At 33.0% G+C, this 25,592-nt stretch overlaps 2 protein-coding genes across 6 annotated transcripts in view; one reads left to right on the forward strand and one right to left on the reverse strand.

Moving 5' to 3' along the window:
* The window catches only part of LOC118182762 (dehydrogenase/reductase SDR family protein 7-like), a 104,335-nt gene that overhangs the window by 26,857 nt on the left and 51,886 nt on the right, over positions 1-25,592 (reverse strand). The window contains exons 1-2 of one of the 4 annotated variants that reach the window (XM_035352142.1): positions 6,594-6,614; positions 5,612-5,795 (exon numbers count right to left, since the gene is read on the reverse strand). In XM_035352142.1, coding sequence (XP_035208033.1) covers positions 5,612-5,795; positions 6,594-6,599 — 190 coding nt within the window. In that variant the 5' untranslated portion in view covers positions 6,600-6,614. The other 3 variants (XM_035352139.1, XM_035352141.2, XM_085825694.1) reach the window with 3 other exon arrangements.
* The window catches only part of Mppe (Metallophosphoesterase), a 54,776-nt gene continuing 36,076 nt past the window's right edge, over positions 6,893-25,592 (forward strand). For both annotated transcript variants that reach the window (XM_035352143.2, XM_035352145.2), the window contains exons 1-4: positions 6,893-7,058; positions 10,388-10,600; positions 20,455-20,617; positions 23,234-23,365. In XM_035352143.2, the coding sequence (XP_035208034.1) occupies positions 7,027-7,058; positions 10,388-10,600; positions 20,455-20,617; positions 23,234-23,365 (540 nt within the window). In that variant the 5' untranslated portion in view covers positions 6,893-7,026. The remainder of the gene's footprint in view (positions 7,059-10,387; positions 10,601-20,454; positions 20,618-23,233; positions 23,366-25,592) is intronic.

Below are 25,592 nucleotides of genomic sequence, written 5' to 3' on the forward strand. Positions count from 1 at the left end.
ATGTAATGAGAAGATATATTTTGGCTTCTGAAACCCATAAGGTAGAGCAAACACTAGACAGTCCACCTACCAACTGTCCAACTGAAACTCACAGTAGATGGTTCCTGACTTAAGATTTGGTATTGCTGATAACAGCTGAGTTTTCAATGATCATAATCATTCAAGATAGTATATTCATTGCAAACTGCACAATTAATCTTTGATTTTCTACTCTCTCTATATTTTTATCATACTTTGAAGAATAAGAAAACCTTGATTCTCAAACCATTTCCAAAACTAAAATTACCCATATGGCAAGTACTAAGCCAACGTTTTCCCTTGAATAGATGCAAGCTAAACTGCAAGCTTTATCTATCATGTTACATTCAATAATTGTTTACAAAGGGATATACTTCCAGAAATATATAACCCAAATGCAACACCATGATGATTCAGCCCTATTAAATCATGAAAATTCAAGGGTTGTAATAAAATTTTCCTGACTTAACTTTCCTTTTGCTGCCAGACAAAAACTAACATAAAGAATAATAAATTCTTCTCAAAATAGTCTGAAACTAAAATCCTAAGCTGTGAAGGGGAGGAATTGTATGATTGATCTAACCCACTTTACATTTAAAACTATTTCTTAGAATCACTTAACTCAATCAGATGCAGATTCACACTTAATAAAACTTAACCTGAGAAATAAAGAGGAATAAGTCTTCGCTGGCACTCAGGTTAAAATAGTATGCTATCTCTCAAACAAAATTATTACTTCAATTCACTTACACTACACATTCAGTCATTTATTATATTGACTCAAGAGCAACTAAGATCAGTTTCATTAATTCAAAAACCTCACAAACACCAGAGAAAAAATACTCATACCTCAATCTGTCAGTTCCCCTTAAAAAAAAAAAAAAAAAAAAAAAAAAAAAAAAAAAAAAAAAATTCTAGAGTTTAAATACAGTCCTAGCACCTAAAAATCATTACAATTTAACCAAAATCAAACTTTCAAATAATTATACGGCTCAAACAAACGGAGTGACTAGACAGACCCAAGTAAGGTAACACAAAATAACAAATGAAACATAAAATATACAAATCAAAACACATTTATTAATTCTAGATTAAATTCAGATAGTATGATAAAATGATCAACATTCTACAAAATTAACCTTAAGATGTAAAATAACATATATGTCATTCCAAAAATTACACTCAGATTAATAGTAAGTATGCTATATTTTTTTTAAACAAATCCAGAACTCGCAATTTAAATGGTTAAACAGATTTTCTAATCATTTGTTTACAGATACATTAAAATAACTTGTCATTACTTAAATCTTCAAATCATTTCATTTACATGTATATTAATATAACTGATCATTATTTAATTCTTCTATTCACTTCATGTAAATTAATATAACTCATCATTACGTAATTCTTGTATATTAATATAATTTATCATTACTTAGTCATGGTTTAAATTGAAAAGACAGAGAAAAAATAATCACTCGCAGGATGAAGTTCATATATCAAACTTCTATTACTGGGGATTGCTATCATCGACTGAATATTCAAGAAATTTAAATAGTTCAACAGATCACTCCGCTTATTTCCTTTGGGCGCCTAGGAATTCTCCACAGAAACCCAAACCGAGCAAATTGCCGGATACAGATTAAGAATATTTAATGGCTGGGTTCACTATGAGCTTTTCACACCAGTTTTGTGTACAGGTAGGGTGAAAAGTCTATGTAAAATTATCTCACACTAAATTGCCCTTTTCATCAAAAACACAAAATGATGGATACTGATCAAGAGTATTTAATAGCTCGGTTCACTATGAGTTCACACCAGTTTCGAGATCGGAAGGAATGATCACGAGATGCAGATGAGGTGAAAACAATCTGTGCTAAAATCTCACAGTTAATTTGACTTTGCATCTTGCATTAAATTGCTTAATCATCTCGGACTAAATTTTGCCCTCTTTTAAGCAGATTGTCAATTAGGGCCCCTTGTGAGAAAAAACTCGTTCTGCCACTTCAGTAGGCGAATCTTCTTTCAAGCAACCTCCAGTCGGGAAAACGCAGCCCCAGCCCACTTGCAGAGGCAACCCGCAGCGGGGAAAGCCCGTAGTTGGACAAATGACCCATAATCTCTTTTTTTCTAAGCTCACATCACAGAAAACTCCAATGTAACTCACTTCAACACATTTATAAGTTCTCAAGAAAACTCAGTTTCTCCACTCACTAAAAAACTATAGGCCAAAAAACTGAACATAAAATTAAACTTAACCAACACAAGAATTTTTCTTCTTATATTGCTGAAAAACTTCACACCCCCAACAAACCGAAGCAGAGACGTACAAAGAACTGTTGACAGTTGTACACGGTGAGCATGAGAAACCAAAATTCGACCAACAGCTAACAAGCAGAAAAACAAGAGATAAGAATCAAGCTGCCCTTTAAGATGAATTTTAAGATGCCTTTCCACCTGAAAGAAACTCATTTATTCAACATCCCCAGCATTCACAAAAGAAAGTGCAAAGCAAGACGGCAATTAAAACTTCCTTTCACCACCCAGTAACCCAGTAAAAGGTAACAGTTGCGAAAGACCAGGTCTATCTAGATGCACTAGAGAATGCACAGAATGATGCACATGAAGAAAAGTAGTGGCAGCTTCACAATTGACTACTATGGACACTGCAGAACGTGCATGGAGCTTTGGTTGCTCCAGTATTGGAGAGAACAGTTTCCCAACGTTTGGATGCGTGAAGACTGCCATTGACACAAAAGACTGTGATGGTGTCATTAATGATCCACGTGGACATCTCAGTGGCACAATGTGGTATTCAATGATGAATCTTGGTTTTGTATGTCTGATGATCATCATCGGTTAAGGGCCTGGAGGTGCAGTGGAGACACAGCTAATCCAACTACTATTGCTAAATGCCACACTGCTCGTCAATGTGGTCTAATAATTTGGAGTATCATCAGTCACGATAGCAGGTCACCCCTGTTATGCATCAGAGGCAAAGAACATCTATGTAAAGAAGGAAAGGCTCCACAGACGTAATGTAAATCAGTTCGTCTTCTACGCTGCTTGAAAGAAGAGGAAAAATTCGCCAATGGATTTGGCGACAGAACCTGTTGGCAAGAATTTCCCTCTCTGTGATGTACCAGACCTGGCCAACATTTTCCTCCTTCGCGACATATAATATATATTCTTTGTCGGAGGCATGCTGACAGCATGATCCGTTGAAACACTACAGCCAGTCGTGCTACTTTACTTTCAGTGGCTGCAAAATGGTATTTTCCGGCAATTCATTAGCCAACAAGCCTTGCAGCATGCCCCATTGCTTTCATGGTCTGAAAAGTCCCCTGATCTTTTACCGATTCAGCACACTTGAAATGTGATTGGTCGTCATGTGTCTGCTCTGCCTCAGTCATCATCAGAGGACTAACTTTGGAGGAGAGTGAAAGAAATAATAACCCATATTAATAAAAAGGTTTAATCAGAAACAAATATATGTAAAAGAAAACATTCTGACAAATGGGACTTATAGATAACAAGATGCCATACTGTAAATATGGTATGTATTGCAAAAATATTTTATAATGTAATCATTTGTTACTTGTATAAATGTTTTATGGTTGAGTAAATGAGGGCAAAAGCATTTTATTTACTCTATTAAATGGCAAGTCAACTCCAAAGAAGAAACAGATTACAAAGAAAATAAAGACTATTAGACTAATCCATAAATCTTCCAGATCCAGTCAGTGTATGTTATGTTGAGTTATGGCAAAGCACACGAGCGCTATCTGACTAAGGGGAGGGATGCGTTCGTGGAGGACTTTCTAAGGAAAACTGGCTCGTATACACGTTACACATGGGGAAAACCTTGAAAACGCACACGAAGCCAGCCCGTTTGCGGGATTCAAACCTCGGATCGAACTACCAGTGTTCAGCAATTTTACCGATCGGCCGCTGGTGGGCCCAGATCCAGTCGGAGAAAAGACAGAAAAAAAGTAAGCAAGTGAAGACTGGCAGCAACCGCGAAGGTATAACCAACCTACAATGCCGTTTAATGGCAGAGCAAGTAAAGGATAAATAAATAATAATTACTGCTTTCAAAAAATTATACTTTTAAAAGGTGGTATAAAAATAATGTAATCATTTGTTAATTGTATAAATGTTTTATGGTTGAGTAAATAAGGGCAAAATCATTTTATTTACTCAATTACATGGCAAGTCAACTCCAAAGAAAAAAACAGATTACAAAGAAAATAAAGACTTGGACTAACCAATCTTTCAGATCCAGTCAGAGAAAAGAGAGGAAAAAATAAGTAAGTGCTGACTGACAGCAATCGGGATAAAAATTTCCCAATTACAGAATTAGAGTGAAACACTGCTATAGTGAGCTTCACATAAAATATATATCTATATGAATATATGGAATCCGAAAGAATCTATATGATATATGATCTATATGAATATATGGAATCCAAAAGAATCTATATGATATATATGAATATATGGAATCCGTGAGCTATATGGAATCCGAAAGAAAAATGAATCATTTCACAAAAAAGTACATAAATTGACTGGAGCATCACAAGAAAATTGATTAGCATAATTACACTTACCAAAAAAAGTCAATAAGAACTACTTTTGGTTAGTCTATATTTTAGGGTACCCCTTGGATTATCATCAAGTTATTGTTTCATTTATGGTAACTGAATAGTTGAAACCCTATTATGACGCGATTAGTTGCATGACTGCAGTGAATCTGACTAATGGGATTTGTAAGGGCTTATTTATGTGTTGGATATTAGTTAAGAAATAGTATGTTGCTTATTTTGTGCTTTACACCATAAAATGCCTGCTGGTGGTATGATTAACCTGAAGTTTCAGTACACTTTAGAACGATTGGGAAAGAAAACATTGGTAAAAGTATAGTCTACGGAACCCCTTGGCGATTTTTGGCGGCACATGGATACCGATTTTGTGCAATTCTTTGACTCGTTATTTTGGCGCAAAAATCGCCGCTACACAAAGCCAAAATAACAAGACAAACAATTGCATAAATTTGGTATCCATGTACACATCGATTTATTTTCACTTAAAAAAAAACCCCGAATTGCACAAAAATGGCATTGCGCACTCCTTTGACTTTATCCATGTGCACGTCGACCTATTTTCACTTTAAAAAAAAATTCCAGAATTGCACAAAAATGACATTGCGCACTCTTTTAACTTTATCCATGTACACGTCAACCTTTTCACTTAAAAAAAATCCCAGCATTGCACAAACTTGCATTGCGCACTCCCTTTACTTTGCCCATGTACACATCGATATATTTTCACTTAAGTCACGAGGCAAGTATTTTGCATATTTTCAAACATTTTCAACCAAACATTTCTCTTTAAAGTCAGCAACTTGTTTGCCATATTTCAGTGGGGATAAGGATAATCAGAATGTACCGAAATCACTTTTTCAACCTAAATAAGAATTTTGATCATTATTAATGATTATCTAATTTACATTTCAAACTTATTGCAGTAAACAGTAATTTCATACATAAGAAAAGTTAGTCTGATTTAAAAGAATGTGAATATTATTACAAACCTTCTCCTATGCCAGAACTTGCTCCAGTTATTAAAACTACTTTATCTTCAAGAGAGCGGTTTCGAAAGATTTTATGTTTGAAATGAGACTTATATAAATTATAAACCAGCCAAGGAAAAACAAGGGGAAGTGCAAGTCCTCCAATAACTAGGCGTGCCCAATGTAACATACTAGATGCAACAGTCTATTCAAAAATTAAAATTTTAATCACATTAATATGACAATAAAAATCTGCAATTTTTATACAGATAAAAATTTAACAATGGTAAATGCTAAAAATTCAGAATAAAGATAACAATCAATTCATTATTACTCAAAATCCTCAAAATAGGTTTAAATGTACTGAACTGAGCTTTCTTCCAGTCAGAGGCAAACAAACTTATAAATGCACAGATAAGAACTTTTAATTTATGTTAATTCCTTAGAGAGAATATATAAAAAGCTAAGTAAGAATAAAAATAAAAAGCATATTTGCAGGAATCAACTGTAAAAAATTTGGTGAAGCTTAAGAATTAAATAGGAATTAAAAACATAATTTGCAAGAATCACCTGTAAAAAATTGGTTGTATCCTGCAATGGATCATTACTAGTAATAACCATAATTAATATTTTAAGAGATGCTGACGAGTATATTGCATTATGAGTAAAAATATATCAGTGAAATTTTTTTTAAGTTTGTTATTAGGGCTTATCTCCATACAACATATGATAAGAGAGGTGCAAAGTTTCATTTTATCTTTGACATACGGAGAAGGAAATACCCACATTTGTTAAGCAGAAAGTGCTTGACAGAACTAACAAAAATTTTTTTAAAAAGAAAATAAATTTTTTACCGGTACAATCTGGTGAGCGTGACTCACTAAATTCGTTGGCCCAACTGATGATTTATATGATTTATATTCTGCCATTTAACCTAAGTTAGCATAAAAAGATAAATTTAAATGTATTTTAGCTAAACTAAATGTTAAATTACGACGATTACTTTCATAACTTTCAGCAAAATTTCACTTTTCTGTGTACTAGCAGCTTACGAATATTTAACAGGGAAACAAAAATTACGGCTACATATTAAACATCTTTGCGGCTGCCATAATATCTAGATCTAATCCAGGTAAAATATCTGGTTAAGAACATCTTATGCGCATGTAAACTAGAAATATACCATGAAATATTTTGATTAATGTATTTCAATGAAACTTTAATTTTAAAATCCTAATTTCATATTTCGGTCCTGTAGCAAAGGGGCAAAACGAACTACTACTTCAATTGTGTCATTTTGAAGTTCACGATGTTTCTACGTTTAAGAGTGTTTGTTTCTTTTAATTTAAAATGGGCTGTTTATGCTCAAAAGGCTTTTAAAATACCAAAGAATTTAATCTCGTTTGTTTGAAATATAGTGGGAACAAATCCGAAAAATGGAAATGAATAATCTGTCGAAAAAATACAGGTTTGTTTCGATGACTAACCTTGTTAGCCTGGATAGTGCAGAGTGTTAATGTTTGAGTGGAAGGTTGAGCATTGTACTCCCGGTTATCATTATTTGTACTAAAAAAAATAGTTTTGTAAAATTATATTTAATATTTGAATTTGGTAGAAAAGGTGAACTTTTCAGGTGTTTTGAATAAAATGCGTTTTACTATTTAAATTAAGATTAACTAAAATTATGTAAATTAAGTGTGATTAAAATAGTTATGGAATAAATTTCACTTTTTCATCAGCGTAAAAGTGATCATTACTCAGTACGTAATACACACATGCATATGTACATCATTTAATTGCGAGGCGCGTTCTCGTGTTACATAATACAGTGCTCGTCCTCCCGGGTTAACTCTCTAAATGTCATGGTTAACCTATTTATTTTACTTCTATATGTTAAATATCTTATAACTTGACTGTACACCGCTAAAATCATCGCTTCCATATGCTAAATATCTTGCAACTTAACTATACACCGCTAAAAGCATGGTCAATTAGCCATTGGCGAATAAATTCACACCGCCGCCAATGGATCCTTTGCAGAAGAAAACCCCAAAATTATGTTAATGCACTGCACCAAAGCAGCAGCTTTATTCAGCTCCTCACAAACCATCACCAAATGGTTCCCTGTTGACCCTTTGATACAGACCAAGGTTAAAAAGGGCTCTTGGCATGATGTGACTAGTGCGAGGGAGGAACAGTTACAAGGAAGTACCAATTTATTTTCTCGAAAACTTTGACATTAAACCTGTATTACCACACATCTGCACTCTCCAAAAATATTACTTAATTATAAAGCACTCATGCTGCTTCAGAAGAAACTCATTTACAGTGCAGTGAATTGTTAAAGTCTGGATTGAAATCAAAAGCTTGCACTTCCTGCAAGACTGAAAAATTCTGATTGTTGATTTCATAATACATTGAGCTTTAATAAACTTATTTCTTGTATCCACGTATCGTAAAATATAAAAAAAGGGGAGAAAATGTTTTTCACACTGAAGTATGGATGGAGAAATATGAGTGGTGATTTAGCCAGCCTAGGTAGTATTGATGCAATAACACAGGAAAGTCAACAAAAAAGTAGGAATCGAATGAGCGATAGAAAAAAAAAAATAATCATCAGAATGTGTAGACGAAGTATTCAACATAAATGAATAAATTGAAGAGGTAATGTGCAGAATTGCCCACTTATTTGTTTGGCACTTTTTGCAAGTAAGAAGAATTGGATTTATGTCAATTTTCTTTGACTTTTTAAGTGAAAATAGTTCGACGTGTACGTGGATAAAGGGAGTGCGCAATGCCATTTTTGTGCAATTGTGGGATGTTTTTTGAAGTGAAAATAGGTTGATGTGTACATGGATAACAAGTGTATGCAGTTCTTAAAAACGTACCAAGCAGTGGGTGATTCTGCACTTTCCCCCTTATTTTATCAGAAGTTTAAACAATAACTGTTTAAGTTTCAAATTTATATACTGGTTTTTGTGTGAAGGAAAATACAGAATAATGATAGTTTATCTTCACATTTTATTTTATGCAATGAATAGATAACTTTGTAGTTGTTTTAAAAAGATTTTTGATAAAGTAATTCCAGTTTCCTAGGTGATTTCCACAAGTTATTTTTTTTGCCAATGTCACATGCTTTGCAAAAGTATCCACATATCCAACGTCAAAATTGAATATTTTTCCAAGGAAAGTTTAAGCTAATGACTGGGTTAACTATAGTAACACCTTTAGGATTTAAATAATGTGATGCCTTAAGCTATGAGCACATCTGAAATACTGGAGAGTAAAAGAAAAAAAGACTTCTCTAGAGAGTTTATAGGCAAATCACTTGTGCAATGTTAAGCTTCATAATGAATTAATATTTTCTGTTCGTTAATTGCCTTCTGTAAATTTAGTAAATTTTCATTGCAATATTTAAAAACTGATTCACTTTTTGATAGGATTACAAACTCTAGGATAGCAATAATTGATAATCAAAGCTAACTTTTTATCTTTTAACATTGGAAATATCAAGTTTTTAATGAAAGTTTCCCGCCACTGCAAATATCGTCTTTGCAGACAGTTCGTGTTGGCATGTTTAATCATATTTTGTCAAACAATTTTTGTCATTTGAAAGAAAGAGACTTGCTTAAGAATACTGTGTTGTGGAATTTGTAAAAAAATATTATTAAAGTGTCTGAAATGGAACTATTACGCTATCAGATTAGAACCATCATTTACATCCAGCTCTGTTGCAAAATGTCAGCAACAGAATGTCACCAAATCATGTGTACAACTTTGGATACTAATGTTGTATCATATGATACTGTGAAGGTTTGGTTTCGAAAGTTCAAAAACAAGGAATATGACATTTAAGAAGCAGAGCACTCTAGCCTACTACTAAATATTACTACTGATGTTGATGAGACCCGCCTGTGAAAACTTATGGAAAAACATTAGTATGCAACTGCTTGAGAGCTTGCTAAGGAGTTATATGTTAGTGCCATGTCCAAGAATCGCACTGTACAATGCATAAGCTTGCCCTCTCCCCAGACATGAAAATTAAAATTCTAGTTTTAATTTGTAGTAGCTTCGTATTTCTTCATTTTAACTTGGTTACTTCCTATTTCTGTCTCCAAAATAGTAACTGCTTATAATAAGTCACTGTAAACTGCATCATTTCAAAATTAATCCATGTCGTATATATTTTATATAATGTTAATGATGCTTTTGCTTATGTAATGCTTCAGCCGATAGTAATTTCAAAATTTGGGGACCAAAGCTTAAACTTAAGTTATGATAATAACCAAAAATAAACAATTCTGAATTGGGTTTTCATTTTAGAATATCATATTTCTGCTGCCCTGCCAGCATGTTGTTGCTTATCTATCATCATTTTCATTTTCATAATGATGTTAAAATTCATATAGGTGATAAAGAAAGACATGCACATTGTGATTATTAACTGTGTCATGTCTCATCTCAAAAACTTTTGGATAGAAAGGTGCTAACTTGGCCATGATTGTAGCTATTTCTTAATGTGTCTGCGTGTCAACATCATCTAGATCATCTTATATTAACATAAATATTACTAAATGTAGAAAATGTAATCTGCAGTAGAATAGCTTTGAAGCTTATAAACTCTGAATTAATATTAACTCTTAAATATTTTTATGTTAATAACTTATGTAGTGTAACTTCGGCAGATTACTTAGAATTTTTTAATGTATGTTTGGTAAAAAATGTAAAATTTTTTTTCATTTTGCTACATTTTTTACATTATTTTTGTTATTTTATTAATTATTGTTTTTATTTTAGGAATTCCTTGAGAATAACAGTATTTTTCATGTTTGTTCTTACCATGTTTGAGTGGTTTGAATATTCTCTCTCACCACTACTCATTTGGCCAAAGTTCTCTAAAGGTGCTGGAGATACAGTAAAATTGCTCATTGTGGGAGATCCTCAATTACTTGGAAATCGCTATTCTGCTCCTTCCCTTCTTGGTCTCGTACTCCGTTGGGATGCAGATAGGTCTGTTAACTTTATTGTACAGTCAAAAGTCGTTAATTCGGACACCCATAATCCGGAATGATCTATAATCCGGACCTCAAATCTACAAACTTTCTGCGCATGCGTCGCTTTGACGCATGCGCGTAAGACCTTAACGGCTGCGAATATGCGTGTGCGCATGCGCATAATACATTTACGCAAGCACGTTTAATGTATAACGGACGGTATAAGCTAAGCTGAAATTATCTAATTCAGGTAATGTTTCAGATTGCGTTGTTCCTTAATCTTCGAATTGGATCCGGCTTATTATTTTTTGCAGACTGTTACAGCAATTTTATAAAGGTAAGCTTGAACTTTATGTCAAATAGAATTTCCGATATATATTTACTAATATGTAAAGGATCTACAAAGCGAAAGTACGCTTCGAAGTCCATTAAACCAAAAGTGGAATTGCTGCAAAAAATGGATAAAGGCATATCCTTTGATTATCTAATCATTCCGAAATATGTTTATCAATTTCACGCTGCTCTGCGGGGGAAGGGAAACGACATGGCGTGCAATGAATTGGAAGTTGATCTGTCAGCACTATCCTTATCTTCAGGGCAGATGTTTTTATTTTATTTGGCTTATAATTCCTTACTAAATGTAGTATTTTATCTCAATGTACTCCGTCTTTGATATGATTTAAATCAAATTCCTCCTCATTATAATTCGCTTCCGATAGTGAAGAAAGTGACACGGAGGTTATTGAAAACGAAAAAATTTCGATTGAAAAATTAGTCGGTATTCTCAACGAAAGTATGTTTCAATGTCCATCAAACAAAAAACGAATTTCTACAAAAAATGGATAAAGGCATATCCTTTGTTTATCTAACCATTCCGAAATCTGTTTATCAATTTCACGCTGCTCTGTGCAGGGGAAGATGTCGTGGCGTGCAACGAACTGGAAGTTGATCTGTCAGCACTATCGTTATCTTCAGGGCAGATGTTTTTATTTTATTCGGCTTATAATTCCTTACTAAATGTAGTATTTAATCTCGATTTACTCCGTCTTTGACATGATTTAAATCAAATTCCTCGTCATTATAAATATCACGAATACAAATCAAATAGTTTTCTGGTTGCAATTTTCTAATTTCGGCTATGCGTAAGGTATGCTTTACGCATGCGCGCATTGAAAGAAATGTTTAATAAAGTAAACAAATAAATATTAAGCTTTTTCTTTTTGCAAATTTTGATACCCTTTAGATCATAATTGTTCTTTATTTCATAAATTACGGCTTCATATTTTTAATTTTATAACTTCTGCATGCCATCTTACCAGATTTAAACTGATGATCTATAATCTGGAAAAATCGATAATCCGGAATCGCCGAAGTCCCGACGAGTCCGGATTAAAGACTTTTGACTGTATATATAAAGCTTTTTGTTATTTAATCAATCTGATTTTTTTCGTATTTATTCTATAAATATCATGAAAATTTTTAAACATCTTTATGGTAAAATAAATTCATTGTTAGTAATTTATTTGAATTGAGCATAAAATTGTATGGCAGAAAATGTGACTGTATGTTGCATTTTCTAGTAAAAAGTGATCAAATATTTTATCTCCCTTATCTTTTATATATTAAACCACTGAAGAAATGTGGCAGTATTTATGATACAAAATTTATGTTTTAAAAGCCTAAAATTTTTAGGTCTTGCTTTTTTAATTAACCCCTTTGAGCTGGGTAGCGAAAACGCGCGCTTATTGCGGAGGCCGGCAGTGTCTTCCGCGAGCGTCTCTCCAGGGCCGGGGGCTTTTTTGCTACTAAGCCTAAATCCATGAAATTTCCGAAGTATCAACGCATTGTTTAATAATGCTCTATAGAGTATTTAAACGGCTTATGCTTTATAGATATTTTTATATATATACTTTAATTACCTTATTTCTTGTTTTAAATGCATATTTTACACATTTTATTTTAATTACTCACCATTTTATGACTTTTAACATTATACATCTGAAAACTAAATATATTACTTAAAATTCTCTTTTCGTATGAAAAATTTGAAAACAGGGATCTACACACAGTCCTACGTTACATTCCTTGAACAAACGAAGCATCGTTGTCTCATTTTCTTATCAGTCTCTTCTGAACAAAGTTTTGGAAAATGTCTTTCAGTTAATCTTTCAGAATCAATATCTGAAATATTTTGCATCATTTCTGCTATTTCATGCTCTGTTAAACATTTTCGACGCTTCGACATTGCAACAGTAAAAACAAAAAGAATTCACGTCTAACAGGATATAATTATTTTCTAAAAACTGAACTGTAAACCGAAATACTCAACGCTTTAGCGCATATAAAACTTCTGCTTACAATAAACAACTACCACGTGCGAATAAAGTGCGATTTAAAGAGACGTCATAAATCATGCCATTCGGAAACATTTAGTTCCCGTTTGTTTATATAATCAAAAACACATGTATGTGAGTCATGCTTCTCTCATTTCTAGTAGAAGGTCTAATGTGCATGTATCTGAAACCATATGGACATACAGTGCCATCTTGTGGCAGAAATTATAGTTTGAAAAACGTTCCAGGACGCTGGCACAAATACGTGACAGTAGGTAGTAAACGGGAAAATGCTCTGTCACGCCTGCGTGTCGGCCGGTAGGTGAGTGTGTTCGTTGCTGGTGCGTAGACGTGACAATCGGCGCGAAGGGGTTAAATGGTTAATATTCCATAATCGGGGTGAGCGCCAAACTTGGCGAGAGGTTTTGATTAGGTTGTGGTATTCGGCTGTATGTTTCCTTGTAGCAAACCTAGAGTTTTATTTCGGTAATTGTAAGAGTGCAAATTTAGTATAGCCAGATTTTTTTAAAATTTAATTTTGAAATACTGTGTTTGTTTTTAAAAGTTTTACTGTTTAATATTATTATATAGTATATTGTTGCATGCGTATGGGTTCGTTATGAAATAAATGCACAAGTCCGATGAAAAATGAACAAAATTTTTTATTATCACAACAAAAATGCTTAAATTTTCTCAGATATTTGTCAGTATTACAATATCTCACAGTAGTTATCTTTTAACTACTCAAACGTTCAATAAAACTTAATTGAAAACAGCTAAAGAAAGCTAATCCGCGAATTCGCTTCAGTCAACAAGAGCAGTTTTCTAAACAAACTCTTAAAACAACAACAAACTAACTGACTAACTTAATTGAGAGGTTTTCCTCCCTTTTATAAGATTTTTAAATCGCGCGTGAGAACTTTCTGGAACTTTCTTGAAATCAAAAAGAGATATTTATTTATTAACTGTTAAATGCATGTGCTCTTGTATTTTTAATTTTCCAGCTTAACTTTCCTTTAATATTCATAACGCGCTACACTGCACGGGGAATAAAACAATTTAATTTATAATTCAACTAAGATTCGCTATTTAAATACCAAATCCGTAACACTGCCCCCTTCCCAAGGACTGCACGTCCCGGGCAGTACAATCCCTGGACAGGAAGCCAAACTTACAACTAAGGCATAAATGCAATAATGAAAATTACATTACAATAACAACCAACATAAACAATAAATGCAATAACTAAAATAAAGCAAGTGTTATCGAATAAATACAAATTAAATACTAAATACACATTTAGAAACAGAAAGGACCATGGTCTTACACTATTTACATTACGTACTATGGCCATATTAATGAGCTAACCTGTCGTAATGAACGACTTTATGTTTAAAGTTCGAAGACTTACAGATCCAAACCACGACGTCATTCAACCTGTTTAGGACTGTGTACGGACCATCCCAAGATGACTGTAATTTCGGACAGAGTCCTTTCCGTCGAATCGGATTCCACAACCAAACCTTGTCTCCTTCATGGAATTGATGTCTAGTGGCTCTCGTGTTGTATCTGGTCTTCACTTTCTCCGTCGCCAAGTTGACTCGCTTTCGTGTGGAACGGTGCATCACTTCAAACCGGGCCTGGACATCTTGGATGTATTCCTCAGGTGATGAAGGTGCATCCGTAGGCAGACCAAACAGGCGGTCACAAGGCTGACGAAGGTCTCGACCGAAGAACATCTGGGATGGAGAACAGCTGGTAGTCTGGCTGGTAGTCTGGTGTTTCTTTCCGACCCTAGTATGATTACGGCAGCTTTCTGAGCTGGGTCTTTCAGACAAGGCGTCGGTGTTTCCATATGAGCATCGCTTCACAGGATGGATAGTCATGTCATCAGATGCTGAAAGAAGTTTGTTGTTTTTGAAGTCTAAGGAAAAATTGTATTTCCTTAAAAATCCAATCCGAGTATGCATGGATCTGTAATATCCGCCACATATGCTGTGTGATGGTAGGCGGCACTTCCAAATATGATATTCATGTTTAACTTTCCAGCTATGTCGATCTTATCACCAGAAGCAATCTGAAGGGTTACACTGGATGGCATTCAAATAAGTTTATCTTTAAATTGTTGAACTAAATCTCTCCGAATGATGGTAACATTAGCTGCTGTGTCAATGATCATATTGCAAGGAACTTCATCGATGTGCCCATTGATGGACAGTCCGTTACTGTTGCCACTTACTGTAGAAATCTTCAGCACTTTAAAACAAGGTTTTTCATTCTCTGGCAACCTCCGTTCCTCGATATGGTCATTCATTTGTTTCCTCGGTCGTTGCTGGGAAAAAGTCTCAATTTCCGTGCTCTGGGGTGTTCTGCAGTTCCTTCACACGTGGCCTTCAGCTCCACAGTTTCAGCACTTTCGTTTCTTGTCACTCCTTTTTCGTCCGATGGCATTTAATTGTCTATTCAACTCGTTTGTCATGTTTTCCGTGCTTTGGGGTGTTCAGCAGTTCCTTCGCACGTGGCCGTCAACACCGCAGTTCTAGGACTTTAGAACTGGTTTTTTTTTTTCACTTCTGTTCCATCTGAAGCCACTGACTTGTCTGGTAAAATCATTTGTTTTATTTTCCGTACCCCGGGGTGTTCTGTAATTCTGTCGCAGGTCACCTTCAGAACCACATCTCCAACACCTTAGAGCCACTTTGTTTTCACTTCTACTCCGAATCAAAGCGTCAACTTTTCTGGATAAATCATCTAAAAAAGCCATCAATTGATCCACTGGCTCGTGGAGTCGTACAGCTCTGACTGGGTAGCGACCTGTACCAGTTGCTTGCTGAGCTGCCTCGAATTTTACGGCATACAACAGAGCGCTTTTCAAATCTTTAACATCTGCCATTCGTAGATCTTTCTGTATTTCAGAATCTCGGATGCCGTCGATGAAGTATTGCAAGGGCAGGATTTTCCTTGTTTCTGTTGGGCACTTCGAAAAGGCAAGATGGGATAGCCTGTTGGCAGGATTTTAATTGAAGCCTACTGTAGTCTTTTAAACACTTTTCCCCAAAGTGCAGCTTCAACGCACTGGACAAAGCTTCGAAATCTAGCCTTTTGTTTTCGGGAAGAGTCTGAAGGATATCCGCTGCGTCTGCTCTCAAAGAAGTGGCGAGATGACAGGCCTTTGCCTGGGGATCCCATCCATTTGCTTCTGCCACTATAGAGAACTATGTCTTATATACTTGCCAGGATGTCTTCCCGTCATAAATGGATAACTTTAGTGAGGAGCGAGAAGGCACAGATAAAAATTTAAATCCATCGGAACTACTTCCTGTTGTTGCTATGCATTTCTTTAAGGTGTCAACTTCTTTGGTGATGGCAGCAGAAACCCTCTTTTCAATTTGTTGTTCGATTTGCTCTTTGACAATAGAAACCCTTTCTTCAATTTGTTGCTCCACTGCAGAAACTCTTTCCTAAATTTTTCCAACTTTGTCTTCAACTGTGTCTATTCTGCCTTCCATAGCCTCGAATTTGGTTTCTATTATGCAGGCAATTTCTCTTTTCGTTTCGCTTCAATTTTTTCTTGTACAGCTTTTATGTCTTCTTTAAAAGTTACTTGACCAGGTTCCAACTTTTCGTGAAAGGATTCCTGTCCCGATTTCATTTCTTCTTTAATGGATCTAATCTCTCCTTTAACAGAGTCTTTCATCTCTTCTTTAAATGCAGCAAAGGCTGCCATAAATTGCCTTAACTGTTCTTCCAATGCTTTAGTAAATGTCATTCAAATTCCACTTCTGACACCAAAACCTGTTGCGTGCATATGGGTTCGTTATGAAATGAATGCACAAGTCCGATGAAAAATGAACAAAATTTATTATTATCACTACAAAAATGCTTAAATTTTCTCAGATATTCGTCAGTATAACAATATCTCACAGTAGTTATCTTTTAACTACTCAAATGTTCAAGAGAACTTTATTCAAAACATTTAAAGAAAGGTAATCCGTGAATTCTCTACAGTCAACAAGAGCAGTTTTTTTAACAAACTCTTAAAACAACAACAAACTACCTAACATCACATGAACTGAGAGGTTTTCCTCCTTTTATAAGATTTTAAATCGCGCGTGAGAATTTTCTGGAACTTTCTCGAAATCAAAAAGCGATATTTATTTATTAAATATTAAATGCACGTGCTCTTGTATTTTTAATTTTCCGGCTTAGCTTTCCTTTAATGTTCGTCACGCGCTACACTGCACAGGAAATAAAACAATTTAATTTATAATTCAACTAACATTAGCGATTTAAATACCAAATCCGTAACACTATATGTGTTTACTATTATATTTATATAAATATTTGCAGAAGGTTAAGCTGTTGTTGGTGGGAAAATGTAGGATTTCAGATGACGTGAAGTTTATAATTTATGAATGTATTCATTTAATTTTATTTATTTAATTATTTTTTATAGTTTTGTTTCTTGCATGTGGAATATTTAAAGCTTTGAAGGAAAGTTGTTTAGTGTGTTGAATTCCACAACAATAATAACTTGACTATTTTAGTAAGTTTATGATGCATCCATTATTAGTGAATTTCAATTCAATATATTTACTATTTAGTAGTAAACACAGTGCTTTGTTTTTATTTACAAAGCTGATGCACGTTGTTTTATCATTTAATCAATTTCATTTACTATTCTCTTTGCACATAATAATCGCTGTTTACCACTGTAAACAAAAATGTGCTATTCTGTTTACATTTAAAACTCACTTAGCAGTGCTCTGATGTAATAAGTGTTATATTTATTTACTTAATAATTATTTATAAAAATTGTTCATTCTACTAGTTTATGATGAATTACATAGATAGGACTATGTTTTTACTTGCAAAGTTGTTGGACCTTGTTTTACTCATCTAGCATTTTATCATCTCATTTTACTATTATGTTTACATAAAATAATGGCATTTCACTACTGCAAAACTTAAAAGTTGCTATTCTGTTTACATTTAAAAATAACATCTTAGTGCTTTCATTGCCGCCAAATTTTGAAGGCCAAAATAGTTTGATGCCAACTTACCCAGCTTATAGAATATTAGCCAATTAAATTAAAATTACAGTGCTAACAACTGATTAAAACATTTGGTACCTATGTATTATTCCATCAAGTTTAAAAGCTGACTATCATCAAACCATGAAAGTTGGTTGCGTTCCTGCCAAAATTGTACCAAATGTCTACAGAATTCTGAAGGAACTTATATTTCTTTATTTAAAAAACAATCAGTATTTGACCCACTTCTTAAAAAGGCTTTTATCAATTTCTACTGTTTTATGTTTTTAATTTTAGAAAAGTTCCTCTTAGAATGCTTTGAGTACAAACTTTCTATATATAGTTGTTCCAGTCTATTAGTATTTTGTTGTCCATATTTAACTGACAATATCATGTCCATTAGTACCCACTTTTGTGAAGGTTTGTTCAGTCCCAAAGAAACAGTTAATCATTAGCGCATTTTAAATATTGGAAGGGAGTAAAATGCTTGATACATAAGTGAAATAATAAACTGATTTGGAATGAAATAATTACTTGTTTCAGACTTGTAATTAACATGTCTACTCTGATGTTGAAAATTTTTGTCTGACAGTTTTTTTTTTTTTTTTAATATGAAAATGGTTTTTTTCAGTGTAACAATGTAACTGGTTGTCTTCAATGTTAAAGCTTCATGCATGCGATACAAATTTTCTGTGAACTTTTGGATAGAAAGGTATTACTAAATATTGTGCTGAATGTGATGTGTACAATTCTATTAAAATATTTTATTGCATCACTTTAAACCCTTTGCACCCTGAAACCACCTATTTTCGAATTTTTTTCTCCTCTTCTTTCTGAAATTTTTTAGTGAAAATCAATTGATTACTGATCTTTAATCTCTAAATAACACAAAATGACTGCAGAATCGTACATGTTTTAAGTCTTAGTACTTCAAATCAGATGCCTTTTAAAATTCGTTTTCAATGAGACAAAATGACTTCCTTTTATTAATATAAGCAACTTTAAATTTCAAAATTATTCATCGCACATCATGATTTCTATCGTGAACAATAAAAAATTGTAATACTTGGTCGCACCTTGAAACCACTGCTCTTCACAGTGGCGTTTGCTTGCTTTTCAAATGGGAATGTTTATTTTTATCCAGCTATTTTATTACTAAACAATACATGCTCCTGCCCAGTGAAAAGGTCTTTCTTTTCCAGAGATTTTTCTCTGACCTCAACACACTTGTTTCCCAAGCTAGTATTGTGATTTTATAAATTATTTGGTGTGGTTTAAATTTGATGTAAATATACTTTGTGATAATTAAAAATACAAATTGCGCTAAAGTTTTATTTAAATTAAAAGTATTTTTTAAATATTTTGGGACGAAATACGAATAAAATAAATATGAATGGGAAACGAATGATCCTTTACCAAAGCCAAAAAGACCAATCCCTCCTTCCATTAACATAAAAAAACCCCACAAATTTCATGTGCCAGATGAAAAGAAACTAAATAACGTTGAACATATACCAGTGAAATTTAGAAGATACAGGCAGTGTACATTTTATAACACAAGGAAGAAACCTTATAGAACAAGATACATATGTGAAATGAGCAATGTTGGTCTATGCATGTATCAAAAAGACAAAACATACTTTGAACAGTGTCACAAAAAAAAATGTGTTCTTTGAAATTAAAAAAAAAACTTTCGCTGCTATAGAAAAATTATATAAATGTTTATTTTTAATTTTTTCTAATTATTTACTTTGTAAAACAATATGAAAAATTTACATATAATGCAATTCTTACATACGTTTTTCAAAAATTCATAAATTTTGTCATTTATTGGAAACCTTCAAGGAAAAATTAAGTTTTTCCCCTACTACCTCAGTAAGTTTCAAAGTCCTAGATGTGTGCTGTTTTCACAGGGCAACCACCACCCACAGAACAATGGGCAAGAATAGATTTTTTTTTTAATTCGTATATTAGTCTCTAAAATCATAATATTCAATTCCTAGAATTTCTAGTTAAAAAAATTATAAAAATAATATAACGCACATCAAAAGGTTAATAAAGGAAATGACATGATGAAATTTATTAGGAGAATGTTATGTTTCTAATTAAACCTGAAAATGCTAGTTAAATTTACTTAAGTGAAATGTTAAATACATAATTTTTTCAACTGTAAGTGTAAATTCAAATGTTATTCACTTTTTCAAACTCAAAAATTTTCTTCTTCCTTAATTGCATTAATCCAGTTTAATGAAAACAAACACAGTCGACAATAACTGTATTATTTTTCTTTTTAATTATTGATTCCAATGTTATTTTTACATATTGGAAAATGGCTCTTACTTTATTTGCTGCATTAGAACATATATGAATTGAATTAAAGAAATATGAAATGCAATATGCAATATCAAGTTGTTGCTGAGTAATGAATTATGTATAACTTTACTAAATTTATTAGGTAATATTTGTATATATATAATAATAATAAATGTTTTAATTTTTTGTAGATATATATCTAAAACATTTTCTCTGGCATACAACTTTGTAGAACCTGATTTGGTCATATTTCTTGGAGATAATTTAGATGAAGGAGAAATTGCTAATGATGAAGAGTTCACTACCTATTTTAAAAGATTCAGGAATGTTTTTCAAGAAGTTGATTTTGATAAGGTGTCGTACGTATAACTTGTTGTTATGTCTGATATTTTTATTATAGGTGCTAATAAATCGCATGTAATATGTCATTTATTTAATTATTTTGAAAATACCTTTGTTATTTCTTATACCAGCTATCTAAAAACATTCATGCCACTGAAGTTTTTGGCAATCCTGTTGAGATGATGTCAAGTATTAACATTCTCATTAACCATCATTCAGTGCAAAGTTGTGAGATGTATCGGTGGTCATGTTGAAAGCAGTTCTGTGGAAACTATAGTTCTGTTGTTGTACCATGCTGTCAAAGGATGTTTTACAGTCATGTTTACTTTGTGAATTCAAACTAGGCAACAATTCTGCAGAAACTGGAAAATATGCTGCATGTTTGTAGAGGCATCAGTGAGTGAGCACACAGAACAAAAGTGGTTCAGCCAATTTGCATCGGGAGATGAGAGCCTCCAGGAAACTCAACATGGGCATCCATCTGCTATTGATGAAGCCCTGCTGAAGGAGAACATCGAGCATAATCCACATCAAATGCGCAAGGAACTCATACAAGGCTTTGGAGATTTGCAGGAAACCATTCGACTGCATGTGCACAGACTTGGGAAGCATGGAAGCTCATTAAGTGGATTCCTTATGTTTTGATTGAGGAAACTACACTTCATCTTCTCACCATTTGCTCTTCATTGCTGTCATACCATGAGAAAGCTCTATTCCTAAACCAAACATTGACATGTGATAAGAAGTAGGTGTTATACAGTAGTCTTTAAAGAAAACATTGGTCATTCCCTGGTCCTGTGGCTTGCAAAGGGTTGATGCTGCACTGCATCGGAAGCAGCCAACGCTAGTCAGCAGGAAAGTAGTGATCATTTTTCAAGATAGCACGTGATCTCATATGCCAAAAGTGACCAACACACTCAATTGGAAAATTTTACCTCATCCTCCTTACTCCCTGGACATTACTCCATCCGACTATTAGTTGGCTTTGTCCATGGATAATCATTTGCATGAACAACAGTTCCAAAACCGAGATTATATCATGCAGTCCATCGGACAGTTTTTTTGGCTCTAGAGACAAGAATTTTTACAAACGTGGGATTTATAAGCTTGTAACTCATTGGGAAGGAGATTGTTTTACTGAGTAAAACGCATTTTCATAAAATTATTGGGGTGTTATTTCTCACTAAAAACTGTGGCACAATTTTTTTTTGAGTACCTAGTATATCCTTTCCAACTATTTTAGTTTTCTTTCAGATTGGTTTTTCAGATAAATGAAATGCTTTTAAAATTATTTTGTATCAACTTAGATTTTCAACTCATTCAAGGGATAGAACAATTGCTAATTTAATATTTTTCATTGTCGATATTTCTGTGTAATATAAAAGCAATTCTCTCAAAAGTATTTTTGGTCAGGAACATGGTTTTTACCTGGGCAAAAGAATTAAGTATATTACTGTCTCAAATCTTTGACTCGCGGACCAATTTTATGTTAACTATTCTTGAACACAAATACCTTAAATGTAAATATTTATTTGTATTATGAATTAAGAAACACTCGTAAATTTAGATTTGTTAAAAGAATATACTGTAAAATTATCAACTGGAGATATAAATAATAATTCAAAAATATTTTGAACTCCTGAAATATAAAAATGTTTTATCTTAAATTCTTGTGTTCATATGAATACTCGAAATTGTCTGATTTAGAGATTAACTAGATTTGTAACTGTATTTCGGCGTGAAAGAATTAGCTATGTAAAATAAGCACAATGATGAATGTAAACTTTTACATTGAATGTTTTAATTTGAATGTTCCTCTTCTTAATAAAGCTAATGTAAATAAGATTATTTTGCATTATTACTGCCTTTCTGCCTACTTGAAAAATGGGAACTTATTAATGATGCTATGAGAGAATGCTCTTAAAAGATTGGCATTATCGTTGTATCTCTATAAATAATCTTCTGTATTCTTAATTTTTTTTTTTTTTTTTTTTTTTTTTTTTTTTTTTTTGGCTGATACAAGGAGTGTATGTATATGATTGTGTAACATTGAATATTTTTAAACGCTCACATTTACCATTCTGCTACTTCTGTATTAGAAACGAATTTGTTATTTTTCTGATTTTCAGTCATAAAATGCTACTTCATTTTCTCTTTATAACTATTTGTTATATTTAAAGAATTCATCGCTTTCATACTAACATAAGCTTATAATTGGAAAATATAGTGCAATGGCAGTCACCTATGAAAGTGGCTTGTCTGAGAATCTACTAATGAGTGTATTAATAATAATATTTTCTTTTCAATTATGATTAAAATCTTTATCAGAGATAATAATTTGCTATTCTGTCTGGTATATTAATTTAACAAATATTTTTGAATTTCTTATTAATAACATAGAAGTCAAGTATAAGTAATTTATAGCAAAATTTTTTTGCTTTTCCTTGCACATTAAGGTATAAAAATGTGTACCATTGAGATATCGAAATCATTGTCATATATAATTTTTTTTTTTTTTTTTTTAAACTCTTAAATCCAAAGGTTTTAAGTAAAATTTTTTGTACCATTGTGTGGAATTTTTTAATGTTGTTTTTTCATTAGTTGTCTGTTTTGTTATTTGTTTTCTAGGCTGTTATAGTACCAGGAGATAATGATATTGGTGGAGAGAATGAACCACCCTTACCTGAAATAGAAAAAAGATTTAATAAATACTTTAGATCTGATGTTTTCATTAAATTTCAATTTCTGGAATTCGTCAAAGTGAGTAAATTGATTTTTACTATTACCATTAGCTTTTATGTCAAAATTACAGTACAAAGTCCGAGATCTGGACGTCCAATATCCGGAATGATCTAAAATCCAGACCTCAAAGCCACCACCACCTTTTTTTTTTTTTCGGTATGCTTTGCACATGCACATTTGATCCTCCCCCCCCCCCTTCGTGCATAATAAAGCATGTGGAGAGTCCTGATTCTTAATTTCACTTTGGAACTAAGTAAAATACCTCATTATGGAAGAAACAATCATTTTAGCATAAATTTGTAAATAATTTGGCTTTGTTGCTATATATCTGCTTGGCATACATCTCAAACAAAACATTCTACATAGAAACATTGTTGATTTTACACTGCTAATATTTTATATTCCTGACACCAACCTGGCGAATCATTATTATATTTTGCTTTCATCACCGCATGTTTATCAACACATGACAACTTAAATAATGATTCATGTAGGCAATGCCTAAATAATTTTTTTTATGTTAGTAATTGAATAATAAAGAATATGGTAACCTTGTATGTTGACATTACGCTTTGGGACGATTACAGATTTAAGTTAAATGCACCGAGAAATGTTGATGAGAAAAATTTAAAAAAAATTTCTTTCCATATGCTAAAAATAAATTCGTTAATGATACTCATAGGCCAAAAGATTATATTTAGTGCCATTTCAATTAAGAACAACTGATTTGTTTTTCACATAAACCCAGAACCAGCACCAGAGCTCGTATGGCCACACCGGGCGGCAGAATTTGGAGAAGACAAAGGGTGGTGCTTGGTAGCAAAATTTAGGACTCGCAGAGACTGAATCAGATTCTAGCACTTGTATGGCCACACCAGGCAGCAGAATTTAGGAAAGACAAAGAAAGGCACTTGGTAGTAGAATTTATGACCCACAGAGACAGCATCAGGTTCTAGCGCCGGCCCTCAATAAGCCGTAAGTATGTGTGGGAATTAATTTATTCAGAACTCATATAAGCCTTAAGCATGTGCAAGAAATAGACATAAGTATAATAATAAATAACTAAACTAATACAATTCAAACTTAATTGTCTCAGTGCAAGAGATGCAAGATAAAATTTAGTGGAACAATTTGTCATTAGTCACCAATCTCATGATACATAACCAAATATTTATGGCGAACGACAGCTAAATTTGATGATGATAGCCATGAATTTTAAAGGTTTTTTTCAGATATCGCAAACCAAAGGTGAAATTTTACAATTAACGAATTTTGTAATGTAGAGAAGTGGTAATATATGAAGATAATGTAAAAGAAGTTTTCCATTATGATGACGTTGTTCCTCAATCATAGATCAATTAATGGATGGCAAAATCTGTAGTATGATTCTAGATCCAGAAAATACTGAAAGTGACAGAGAGGTTACTGAAAACAAAAAACATTTTGATTGACAAGTTAGTTGGAATTCTCGACACACCAATTACAGAACTTCAACAATGTAACTAAACAAGAAATTATGTCTGTCTACAGAATTAAAGTGAAAGTATTAGCACAAAAAACGAAGCAACTTAAACAACTTACATTGAAAGAAATGTTTAATAAAGTAAACAAATAAATATTAAGCTTTTTTGTAAATTTTGATACCCTTTAGATCATAAATCACGATTTCATATTTTAATTTTATAATTTCTACATGTCGTCTTTCTGTTTTTAAACTTATGATCTAATATCCAGAATCTCGAAAGTCCCAACGAGTCCGGATCTCGGACTTTGTACTGTAGCTATTTTATTTTTTAAAGGATTTATTGGTGGTTACCAAATTGTTACCCTTTCTGATATATATAAGTGTGCACCTTTTGATGCAGGTAATAGGATATCCAGCCTTGGATCTTGGTTCAAATCCCAGAGAAGGTATGGATATTTGTAAATGTATCATGTCTTTGTGGCATGGGACATTAACAAGAGTTTGGTGGAAGGGGAAGAAGGGTGGAAAGCCCTCAGGTTCATCTTTTTTTTTTCAGGGACTACTCCACTGAAACTGTATGAAGCTAAAAAAATCTATACTGTCACCCGTAAAGTATCCCAAATCTTATGCCAATGCTAGACAAACCTTTTCCTACTGGCCATGATAAAACTTTCGAACTAAATTTGATATTACTGTTGGGATGTGATATATGTCACAACAACAACATTATGTGTTGTCATTTTTTTGTTAATAGTGATTAAAAAGTAATAAAAAAATGTA

The sequence above is a fragment of the Stegodyphus dumicola genome, chromosome 10 (assembly GCF_044657685.1).
Source record: "Stegodyphus dumicola isolate Sdum_Otavi_A_Nest chromosome 10, ASM4465768v1".
NCBI lineage: Eukaryota > Metazoa > Arthropoda > Arachnida > Araneae > Eresidae > Stegodyphus > Stegodyphus dumicola.